The sequence below is a fragment of the Rattus norvegicus genome, chromosome 2, assembly GCF_036323735.1.
Source record: "Rattus norvegicus strain BN/NHsdMcwi chromosome 2, GRCr8, whole genome shotgun sequence".
In the NCBI taxonomy this organism is placed as follows: domain Eukaryota; kingdom Metazoa; phylum Chordata; class Mammalia; order Rodentia; family Muridae; genus Rattus; species Rattus norvegicus.
This window is the reverse complement of record NC_086020.1, coordinates 80,318,789-80,330,937: the sequence shown is the minus strand read 5'-3', so window position 1 is coordinate 80,330,937 and position 12,149 is coordinate 80,318,789. Positions and strand designations below refer to the sequence as shown.

The following is a 12,149-nucleotide window of genomic DNA, read 5'->3' as shown; positions in this document are numbered from 1 at the left end:
GGAGAAGTTTGTGCTGATGTTTTCACACGCTTTAAGAAGAGGGCGTGTGATTTCAGCAGAGTCAAACACTTGTCATTAATGTGGTATTGTAGCCATTTTTTAAGAGTAATGACCCCACGATAAAGCCTCCCCTTTTTGTTTTATTTAAATATAGGAGATCCAGCAGCGGCATGGGTTAGCCAATTCCATCTCTTCCTACCTGATCAAACCAGTTCAGCGAATAACAAAGTACCAGCTCCTTTTAAAAGTACGTATGAGACATCTTCCACCTGCAAAATCACATTGCTGTGTTCATATCTATCCCCTGTGTACATGTGTATGTGGTTTCTTTCACCGCCATTTCTCGACCTGTCTAGCTTCTTATTGAAGCAGTTATGTAAGAGCCTATCTCCTGGTTGTGTGCTGAAGGAACTGGTTGGCACTTGTCCCTTGACGGAGAAATAAGTTACTGGCTCTTGGACCTTCAGTGTCCTCAGACTCTAGTGCTAAGGCACCGTGCACAGTACCTGCACATGTATAACCCACAGCAGTGCCGATCAGAAAGTCTGGACACTATCTGCCCAGTCAGAAAACTTCTCAGAGTTATTGCTGATCCGTGCCAGCTTTGAACCCAAACCTGACTGATGCGCAGGTTTCTATGGACTCCATAACACTCTGCCCTCATGCGGTTCTGTGCGGCTGCTAGCTATTTTATAGACATGTTCATACAGATGCCAAGGGCTCTCTTCCGTCTGACTGGCCTCTGCCTTTTGTTGTAATTAAGTATATCTACAGTTGTCCTTGCAAAATTTTAATTCTGATTATTTTCAACAGTAGAAAGGGAGCAAACTTCTCACAGATGCATTATGATGCTAATGCATGCTTTCTTGATGCATTAAGTTATTTACAACTTTTGTGTGGCTGGTGAAGGATGCTCTGAGACTTTAGCATGTAGACCGTCCACTAATCCCAGCTCCGTCCACTGCCGTCCTGGGTACTACATAGGAGACTGACGCTTAAGGGTGCCTAAAGCTCTCATAAGAAAGACCTAGACACTGTCAAATGTGGCTGTGTTCTTTATGCAGGTGTGTACTCTCATGAGACATTTCTATTGGGACCACCCCACTGCCCCAACCCCCTCTTGTTTACACACAGTACAGTGCCAGGGATCAAGCCAGGGCCTCACACTTGGTGGGTGAGCACCCTACCACCAAGCCGCACTGCACTCCTCTCCTCTACTTCTCTATGGAAGTCTTAGGAACTGACTAGACAAATCTGCTGCTGCTGTGAGCACGACAGAACTGGGGGGGGGGGGGGGGAGGCGGGTTTCATTTGTTTGCATTCAGGTCATTTCCCCTTTGCTTCTCGATTCTACAAAAGCGCCCTGTCTCTTAGCCATCCCCGAGTGCCCTCAGGATTCGAGGCTTTGTTCCTAGCTTGTGTTCCACTAAGATTCTGCTTCTGCCTCTGAATCCTTCTCATCTTCCCAGGAGCTCTACTGGGAACAGTAGTAAGCTCCATAGACCTCCCCGTGGGAAGGCGGTCTGCCCAGGTTGGAGTCAAGGTGCATCGTCCTCATAAGATAGTTGTTGTCCAGCTCCTCAGAAGCCTCAATATCTGGCCAACTCATCAGGGGACTGAGTTCCTCTAGACCAGTGGCTCTCAACTTTCCTCATGCTGCGGTGACCCCCAGCCATAGAATTTGCATTGCTACTGCAAAACTGTAATTTTGCTACTGTTATGAATCATAATGTCAGTATTTTTGGAGCTAGAAGTTTGCTGAAGGGGTTATGAACCACAGGTTGAGAACCACTGCTCTCTAGCCCCACCAAACTGATGACCACACTGCTCTGACCCTCCTGGGAATCACATACACAAGATTGTTGTTACTGTGACCAATAATGGTCTGGCAGCCCATGAAGGAATTCCTAGAGCCATCAGGATGTACGCGTGTATTTCCTGCTGTCCTACCCACATGGCGGCTGAGGAGCTTCCAGGTAGTCAGGAGTAGCATTGATACCTTGGAGATACCATGGAGAGGTGTGGTGGCTTGCAAGCTAGCCCCCCCTAAGGAGCCTGCACAGGTCTGTTGCTGTTTAGATGCAAAGTCCAGCCAGACCCTGACCTTGTGGGGTTGTGTGGTTAGCAGGGCAGGTGGACTATGGCATGGCTGTCACTTGTCACCTACAATTCCGTATTCCTTACAAACCAGTAACATTTATTTTCTCATTTTGGAGATGTGGTTGACAAGGCAGAAGAACTTCTTCCTGAATGGTGACTGGATCTGTCTTCCTCCAGGGTCCTCACTCAATTAGAGCAAACCCTGTTGTCTATCTTAACCCTGAGTAATTCACTTTTAAACAAGAAGAACTCCAGTTGGCCATTTTGTTTATTTCCTGAGCACTGTGCATTCTCATGGATTTCTGGATGTCTGCTAAGAAGCTGCTGGCAGAGCATGTTGCAGACCTTTGCGAGTTCATGGTGTTTGTCTTCTCCAGGAGCTGCTCACATGCTGTGAAGAAGGAAAGGGGGAGATTAAAGATGGCCTCGAGGTGATGCTCAGTGTGCCCAAGCGAGCCAATGATGCCATGCACCTCAGCATGCTGGAAGGTAACAGGATGCACCACACCCCAGTGTACAACACCATCTCTGCTGACGCTGTGTGCGAATGAATTGTCGACTTTCTGGACTTGAGAACAGCAGTACCGCTCGCTCTACACTCCAGGAACACTTTGTGTCACTTAAGTCTTATCTTTACAGAGAGGTGTAAATGATGGATGGATACACTGGTTATAGACCCAAGGATATAGAAGAGCTTGTTAATTCCCCATTTCCCTAGCCATTGCTGCATGTTTACACAATGCACATGTCCACTGAAGCAGTTGAATATAGTGTGTAACATGGTGAAACAGAAATTAGACTAATGTGTCCAGCAGGCATTGTAGCAATTCCAGTTTGGGTGAATGTTTGTATTTAGCACTGCAAAGTTAGTACTGCAAAGGACCTGCTTTTGCAATCCCAAACGCTGTTGCTAGTTATTCTACGCCTTTGGTAGCATCCAGAAATGTATTAATTAGGACACAATGCCACTTTATAATAGAAACTCAGAGATCTAGGAATACTGATTGTTCTCCTCTGGTGTGACTGTATGGATGTTCTTTGTGATGCCATTAGGGGAAGGGCTATGTTCTGGCCCCTTGTGCTCTATGTGTTTTCCTACTTGGATAGGTCCTACAGGACCACGTTCATATTCCACCTCACAGGAAGTAGAAAAGCATGTGGGTAGGGAACCCTACAGTTATTTTCTCACTGCCTATAGGTGGGGTGCCTAGCTCTTCTTCGCTGTGAAGGGACAGATAAGTGAGGAACTTACTTACGATGGCCCTAGGGAGAATGTCTGCTGTAAAGAGACAGAAGAAAGGAGTGAGCAGCTTCTGCCCAGGAGCTACTTGGCCAAGTCCTGGTGGCAACATTTGTGAGGAAAGAATAGCCAGGGATGCCACCATGTGCCCTGCTCCAGGCAGATTCGTGTGCAGAATATTCCAGACTCCCAGAAGATGTGTTACTAAAGTTGGCTCCACCAGACTGGGATCCGAGCAGAGAGTCTGGGAGGGGCATTTCGGCTGCTGAGGAAAAGAATCAGAAACTGGGGAGTGCACTGTAGTTGGGCCACTCTGTTGGGGGGGGCGCATGAGCAAAGGCCATGAGTCAGTGACAAGGAGATGGGACTTAAACCAGATCTGATGTTGGGAGCCAACAGAAAGGAATGGAAAGTTAAGAAGGAAGTTATGAGGAGCCCCTGAAAATGCTTGAACTTGGGGAAATACATGCAAAGTAGCGTTTTAGGAAGAATTCTTGTTAGGAAGGAGGGCCGTGGTGAAGAGTGTGGAGTCCTATTGAAAGCATTTGCAGTCGAGATGGCAGTGCCTCCTTCTGAGTCGTGCTTGCCCCTGTGTTTCACCTTGCAGGGTTTGATGAAAACATTGAGTCTCAGGGAGAGCTCATCCTGCAGGAGTCCTTCCAAGTGTGGGACCCAAAAACCTTAATTCGGAAGGGTCGAGAACGCCATCTCTTCCTTTTTGAAATGTCCTTAGTGTTCAGTAAAGAAGTGAAAGACTCCAGCGGGAGAAGCAAGTACCTGTACAAAAGCAAGCTGTTTGTAAGTATCGGCAACCGGAGCTCAAGTCTACAGAGCACGACTGCAGCCTGCCTCAAACCGCTCAGAAATGTGAATCTGAACTGTGATGGTCATCTTCTTCAGCTCAGTTCTGTGCAGGCCGAGTCCACTAGAGGGCGTGCTGATACTCTCTGGGCTTGAGGATTCTGTTCCTGAAGCCCATAGCTGCTAACTGCACGATGGAGAAACACTGTAGGACAGTGGTTCTCAACTTTCCTAATGCTGCAACCCTTTAATACAGTTCCTGTGGTTCCCTTCCTGGGGATTTAATCATGAAGATTTAATTGTTTCCCACTAGAAATTAATTTATGCAAAGTAAATGTAAGAAAACAAATTTGTAATTTTATAACAGCAAAATGTCATTATTAGAGAAAAATATGTAATCAAAAATAGTGTTTGAAAGATCCCCCAGCCCTGCCCATGCAGAGGGAGACTCTGGAGTGTTCTGGCTATGTATTTTGGCTCCTAACCAATGTCAGTGTGTTTCTGGGGAAAGGAGCATTCCCAGTGCAGAGTTGCTGGGCAGAGTCAGGCAGAGGGAACCAGTGGGAATGGAGGTGAGCTCACCATCTAGAAAGGAACCAGCACCACACAGACCTCTGTATGTCTGGGTATCTAACATTCAGATGACTGAATGCTACAGATTTTGGTGATATTTGTATGTCAATCAAACTCTCCGAAGAATAGAGATTCCCAAGTGTGGGGACTTTTTAAAATCATAATCTGGAATCTGAAAATTCCTAGGAACAATTTTCATTCCACTGTCTTTGGACGGTACCCTGGTTGTGATTATCATTTGGATCACCGTGGCCTTACATCAGATAGGTGGCCGTCCAGCTGGAAATTACTAAGTACATCCTGGCCAGCTAGTCGTTTTAAAGCTGTCTTTAATCTGACCTCGGAGGCAAGCTTGTGTGTTTTAAAGATCGATACATCTTAGTTTAATTTATATTTTAAAAAAATAAGATTCCCACCAAGGCTGCCTTTGGAGTTCCAACCTATGAGTCACTTCCGTCGTTGGAGGGACAGGCATGGGGCTGATTCGATCTCCGGGGGTGGGGGTGGGGGGGAGATGCCCTGTTCTGGATGTGTCCTCAGACAGGGGTTTTTGTTGTTTGCTGTTATAGTCATGATGAAATACTAAGAAGTAATGATGCAGATGAAGTCAAATTTTAGCCCTTTTGCCCTCAGTGTGTCACTGCTCAGGGCCTGCTGTGGGAGCCGCTCTGAATAGGAAAAGCCCGCGCTTGTGTCTAAGGTTGGGCTTTTTCCTCAGCACATTCTGCTGATTAGGCTCCATTGCGATCTCGAGAAGTGCTCAGGGTGGGAATAATCAGTGTGCTCTACATGTGTCCACCTCCCAAGTAAGGCATTGGCTGTCAACCTTCCTAATGATGTGACCCTTTAGATCAGTTGGATCCTCGTGCTGCGGTGTCCCCAACCACAAAGGAATTTATATTGCTACTCCATAACTGATTTTTGCTTCTATTGTGAATTATAATGTAAGTATCTGTGTCTTCCAGTGTTCTTAGGTGACCCCTATGAAGGAGTTATTCGACTTCCAAAGGGCTTGGAACCCATAGGTTGGGAACCACTGAACTAAGAGTTTAGCATGGCCACCAACCACCAAAGGCTGTTCTCTTTCTGTGTCTAATCCTACCAAAATTGCACTGTTGTCTAATTATCTAATTGTCTTTTATGCAGACCTCAGAGTTGGGTGTCACGGAACATGTTGAAGGAGATCCTTGCAAATTTGCACTGTGGGTGGGGAGGACACCAACTTCAGATAATAAAATTGTCCTTAAGGTATGTTAATTTACAGCTGGTGGCCTACTGTGCAAACGCTTATTGTGGTGATGTAAGCTGTTTTTCTCACTGAGATGTATAGATCCCAAGTCATTTTATTTGATTTTTTTGTTCTCTGATGGGATTGATAAAATAAAAAATAATTCTCTCTCTGTCTTCTCTCTCTCTCTCTCTCTCTCTCTCTCTCTCTCTCTCTCTCTCTCTCTCTCCCTCCCCACCCCCCATTTACTTCTAATTTGAACTGTTTTGAATATACTGACTTTCCTAGGACTTGCAAAGAACTCTAAAGGTGTCTCATGCGCTAATCTCATTGATATTTTAAAAAATACAGGTCTTCTTGATCTGTCTGGAAATATCAGAGATGGTTTAGGGGTGCTCACGATTTTTAAGCTGTTGAAAGGAGTTCAGTTGGTTCCTCGTGCTGTGGTGACCAGTGTGGTGACATGCTAGTATGACTGGCACTTAAATTACTGCATCTCCTTCTGCAGCTCTTCTAATCTCGCTTTAGTATTTCCAGAACCTGAGTTGTTCATCTGAACCTTACTCTGTCACAGCCAGGGGACCACCATGGAGGCCACGGAGTTTCCACGACTTTCTCACGTGTTCTCAGTAGTTAGGTTTCAGTGAATGTATATGACCCAACTGGGGACTCTTATTAGTTGGGGCCGACATAAAACCCCATAAAATATAAAATGTACCAACAAATATATTTTAGATAATTCAAATTTTTCTGTGGTTTAAACTTGTTAAAATATATTCAAAACTAAAAAATTTCCAACATGATTAGAGAAGTTTGGATAACACCTTTTGCCTCTTGCCTTACACGGAGGGCCAAACAGCAGTGGCGTGCGCTTTAGTCTCGGTGGCTTTGAGGTGGCGTTGCAGTGACGATGAAGAGGGAAGTGGGGTGTGGATTTTGGTGACGCTGTGAGCGGTAGGAATGATGGCGTGGACGGTGAAGTAGAAGGGACGTGACAATGCTTATGCTGTGACAGTGAACATGGAGACAGTGGTGTCAGTCACAGGGAGGGTCTTGACGGTGACAGATGCTGAGGGTACAGACGCAAGTCCTTAAGGTCCTTAATGGTGACGGTGACAGAGGGATAACCATTGTGTTGGTGGCCTAATAGTTCCAACACAGAATGACTGACTTTGTTTGCAAAAGCAAGAAAGAAAACTGTCTGAATCCCCGGACAGTTTCAGGCTCTCTGAGTGTACTGGTTACTGCTTTTACTGAAAGGTCCCATTTGTTTGACACTATTTCTGTAAAGTGTGTGCTTTTCAGTAACTCTCCAGTGATGGAATAATCAATTTGCAGGGGAGTTTTGTTTATTTCTACATCATGGTTACGGTTTTCGCTTATCTCCAGACTGCACTGGATCCGTCTCGGATCCTTCGTTATTTAATCTCCACCTTTGTGTGAGGCCTGCACCTTCTGATAGATGTGGGGTTTTTAAAGCCCCCACCCCCTACTCTAAGTAACTGAAAAGCACGTTTTAGGTAGAAAGAGCTTCTGGCTCAGTCTCCTCCCAGTGTGGACTATGGTTTAGCATTTCCCAAAACAAGATTCTGGGCAGGAAGTGCATCGCTGTCCCTCATGGCAGTCTCCTCCGTGCTCCGTGGACAATCTGTAACCACTCATGACCGTGATGTCTATGTCAGAGGTGGTGACTGTTCTTCAGCTGGAGATTTGAAAACGGTTATTAGTGCCACCAGAAGGCTTTTCTATCTACCCCTGCCATTTCGGGGGAATATGTCCCTAAAATTGCTATGTAGCCGCCGTAGGCCCACATGGCTGGCCATGTGTGACTCTATGGCCTTGGGCATATGTCCAGTGTTGCCCACCCCTACAGAGCTCCTGTGTGGAGTTCCTATGGGTTGAGAAGGCTATGTCATGTGAGCTGCCTCAGCTGGCAGTGGAGGGGGCCAGCAGCGGTCATCCTTGCAGTCCAGGGACAAGCAGAGGTCAAGGGCTCGTTCACATCCCAGCTGACAGTTTCCTCGACACTGACCAAAACACAGCTTATGCCTCAGTGGCCTCACTGAGGTTTCATACTGGGAGTGAACCTGTTTTTGTAATGCCCCAGGGTCACTTAACAGGTCTTGGTACTAAAGAATGATGATCAAGTACTAGAGTATGAGAGATCTGTTATCACATTCACTTATAAAATAAAAAATGGTTTTAGTGAAAATATGTAAAATTAGAGTCATTTGCTTGGTAGTACATTAAACTGGCGTGGGGCTGCCTTTGTGGGAGTTCTTTGGAGACTGAGAAAGCTGGGGAGAGGAGAATCCAGCATGTGGTGGGCATCGGTTGTGGGAAGGACACTGTCCTGACGGCTCTCCTACCCCCATAGGCCTCCAGTATCGAGAACAAACAGGACTGGATAAAGCACATCCGTGAGGTGATACAGGAGAGGACGGTGCACCTGAGAGGAGCCCTGAAGGAGCCCATCCACATCCCCAAGACGGCTCCCGCAGCAAGGCAGAAGGGGAGGAGGTAAGTGTGGCGGGCTCCTCCCAGTGCTTACCCGCCTGTGTCGCCTAGATGTACTGCTTCATCAAGACAAGCAGCTCCACTGGCTAAAAGGAAACAAAAGGGCACATGCAAGTCCTTCTTCTTTCCCCCATCCAACACAAAGCATTGAAGCATTTGTTTTTCTTTTTTTTTTTCTTTTCTTTTTTTTTTTTTTTTTGTTTGTTTGGTTGGTTCGTTGATTTGATTTGGTTTGGTTTGGTTTGTACCCATTTCTCAAATGGAAATGAACCCAGGTTGGGGGAGTTCACTATGTGGAGAATTCAGTGGGAGGATATGTTTGGCACTTACCAAGCCAAAAACTGCACTCAGCACAGAAGGGCTTGAGTGTGTAAAGGGGGCTCAGTGGCTCAGAGCCCTTGTTGCTCTTGCAGAGGACCTGGGTTCTGTCCCCAGCACCCAGGTTTTGAAACTTTTCAGTTCCTGGGGATCTGATGGCTTCTGATGCTCATCTGCACCAGGCTCGTACATGGTGCCCTTGCATTCATGCCAGCAAAAGATTCATCCACAGAACAAAACAAACTGCCCTGAAACAAAGCCAGCAGAGTGGCTCGCCCACGTGTACAGGAGCTGGCTGCAGGAGCAGCTGTAGTTGGCATGGGTTTCTTTGAACTGGGAGGTGGTGGCCTTTTCCAGCTTGCAGTGCTGGGGACTGAGTGTTTCTGTGTTCCATAGGGATGGAGAGGACCTGGACAGCCAAGGGGACGGCAGCAGCCAGCCCGACACCATTTCCATTGCCTCCCGGACATCACAGAACACACTGGACAGTGACAAGGTGAGCTGCCAGTTGCACTCCCCTTCCAGTCAGCATATGTTCAGTAAATGTTTTTAGCATCTAAAGATGACTGGTGTCAGGCAATCTCGGCAGGGCAAAGACTAGGAGGCTACAGTGAGACTATTTCTATGGGCCCAGAAACCTGTCCACTCTCTCGGTCAGCCACATGGTTTTATGTCAGAGGCTTTGAAGACAGTATACCTTATTTAAATTTTACCTGTAAGCCAAAGAATCTAATATATAAAATAAGATCTTACCCAGAACCCCATTTACAAATGTGGAGTTTTGTCTGAGGCAGGGGTGCTAACATCCTCCAATGTGGGCCCTGATGTTTCCCCTTAGAATTTGAGGTGCACAGAACACAGAAAGTTATATAACACCGAGTTTGGCTTCGATGGCTATGACCACTCAAAGGACAGATGTGTCTTCTGTCTGAGGCCTTTATGCAGGTGTGCCTCTTTAAAAAATGGTGCAAATGTCTTGGGATTCTTCTTGTAGAATCCAAAGACCATCAGAATAAACTGCCGGGCAGTACAACTTGGTAATCCTGGGTTTGTGTGGTAGCCAGAAAAAGTCAGTAGATGTGTGTCTCGATAAATGTTCTGTTCCTTCTGTGATAAGCATATGTTCTAGCTCCAGACAAGATTCTTTAAAAAAAAATAATAATCGAGCAGTGCATAAGCACTTCCTCCTCTTGGCGCCAGTTCCGGATTCACAAGTTTCTCACTCGGGAACAAACTGCTTCGATGCTGCCTGGTGGCTGTGAGACGTGGACCCTCGCAGTCTGCTGTGCTCAGGCAACTGTGTTCAAGCTTCCCCATGCTGGTGGTGGTTGTTTTAGACAGTGCATTAGTAGACGCTGCTCCTGTCCTATTTGGATTTGAGGATTTACCCTGTAGTTTCCAGGACAGGAAGAAATAGATTTAAAATGTGGCTCTGCAGTATGACCCATTTCCAAAGCCCTTCTAGTGTGAGTAATTGGATATGGATCCCCATAGCAATTTTTTTTAGAAAGGTAGTTTGTACTTGGAAACATTTTATCAGAAAATACCAGTTATTTGGGGGATTTTGTCTTTAAGTTTTTAATACCTGAAGGAATTAGCTTGTCAGTTCTCATAGGACTGCCACCGAGAAGAAAAGGCAGACCACACAGTTGCCAAGTATGACAAGGATAGCCGTTTACATCCAGGCAGCCTTACAGGCCCCCTGAGAACTGCTCCCAAGCACCCAGGCCACACCCTTCCGAGATGTGTTCTCCAGAGTCAGTCTAGGTTTACCACAGATGCCAGCTTTAAAGTTTGTGAGAAGCAAATCTTTGGAATGAAATCCACAGACTCCTTTTGAATGTAATAAGTGTCCTCCTGGAATGCTGGTGAAGGCTTTTCTTTAGGTCGGCTCAGGAAGCAAGATGAGTTATGGTTTTAGGTATTTTAACAGGTGAATGGGTAGCCATGAAATATAGCCCTCCCCGTCCCAGAACGGGCTCTTCATTAGTGATAGGTTTGCCCATTGGCCTACCCCAGCACCGCTCTGGTCTCCTGAGGCATGTCCATCATAACACAATAGGGCTTATGTGAACTTGGAGGGCAGCAGATTCTGTCTCCACTTGATACGTGAGGAAAAAGAGTTACTTCCAAAGCGTAGGTTTATAATAACTGGTCCTGTTGCCTTGGGGGTCTACTGGGACATCAGAAGTTATAAGAACTGCCCTTTAAATATTTCATCTATGAGGATAATGAGGCAGTTTTCATTTTTTTCATCCAGTGACATCATCACTAAAGTTTGGGAAGTGAAGCTAGCACAACTCAGAGCCTGTCACTCAACAGAACCTGTCCTGGACCCATAGCTCCTCCCCATCTTGCAGTGGTGACATTCTGAGCTCTTTCTTGTAAATGTGACACAATTGTCTTTATTGCCTCAGGGTGAGACCAGGGTCCTTAACAGTTTGTGAAGTTCCTGTGGGCCTGTGCCATTAAACTGAATAGTGGGTCTTTACTTCTGGTCCTCTGTTGGATTAAAATGGCCACATAGGGCGTGGCGCTCAAAGCATTCACTAGTCCCAGTACTAAGGCACGGGCGTCTACACCCCTTCCTCCTTCTACTTGTGCTTCTCTGAACAAAGATTTCTGATTTTATAGATGATCTTTTGAAAGAGTGCAACTTGAAAGCAAGGAGCTGCACCCTTCCTGAGACAGAGGGTGTAGTGTTCGGCTCTCTAGCTTGACTCGGTCAGCACCCCTGCTCTCCCACGGCTACAACTTTTCCTGAGCCTCAAAGTTCTCTCCACCCTACAAATTGCACTTTGGAGCATCTGCTCGTGTTACAGGCAGATACTTTTGGCAAGGGAATAATTTAAGAGATTCTGCCTAGTTGACTCAATTTATCATGTCTGTTATGAGTTAGTTGTGTCATGGAATTTGGTTCCAGTTCAGAAATGGGGCGGGGGTATGTTTTGTGCTTAGCCTCTCAGAGAATTCTGATGGGAAGTTCTCTGCCAGAGCTGTTAGCAATCCTCAGATGAGGCTGCAGAGGTTTAGGACAAGAGTCAGCTGAGGAGGGGCTCTGGAGACACCCTTTTTCCAGGGCACAGCTCCATTAGGCAGGGCAGCACTCAAACCTTGTTGCATGAATCCATTTCCCACAATCAGTCTTAAAATATGTCATCATTTTGTCCAGATGTGAGTTTAACACCAATTCTTGCTGATATTCATGATACTCAGGCAGATAAAATGGTCTTATAAAAATGTAATTTGGGTTGCAAAAAAAAAAAAAATCCCAACTGCTTTCCAGAGTCTTACCTCACTGCCATGAGCACATCTCCTGAGGCAGGGAGGAGGTGCTGCTCCAGCCCTGGGGCACTGAGGAGATGAAGCCAG

General features: G+C 46.2%; 1 protein-coding gene across 5 annotated transcripts in view; it reads left to right on the top strand.

Annotated features, from left to right (window-relative positions):
• The window catches only part of Trio (trio Rho guanine nucleotide exchange factor), a 296,340-nt gene that overhangs the window by 200,887 nt on the left and 83,304 nt on the right, over positions 1-12,149 (top strand). For all 5 annotated transcript variants that reach the window (XM_006232090.5, NM_001107658.3, XM_006232091.5 and 2 more), the window contains 6 exons: positions 155-247; positions 2,478-2,589; positions 3,948-4,138; positions 5,861-5,962; positions 8,320-8,462; positions 9,174-9,273. In XM_006232090.5, the coding sequence (XP_006232152.2) occupies positions 155-247; positions 2,478-2,589; positions 3,948-4,138; positions 5,861-5,962; positions 8,320-8,462; positions 9,174-9,273 (741 nt within the window). The remainder of the gene's footprint in view (positions 1-154; positions 248-2,477; positions 2,590-3,947; positions 4,139-5,860; positions 5,963-8,319; positions 8,463-9,173; positions 9,274-12,149) is intronic.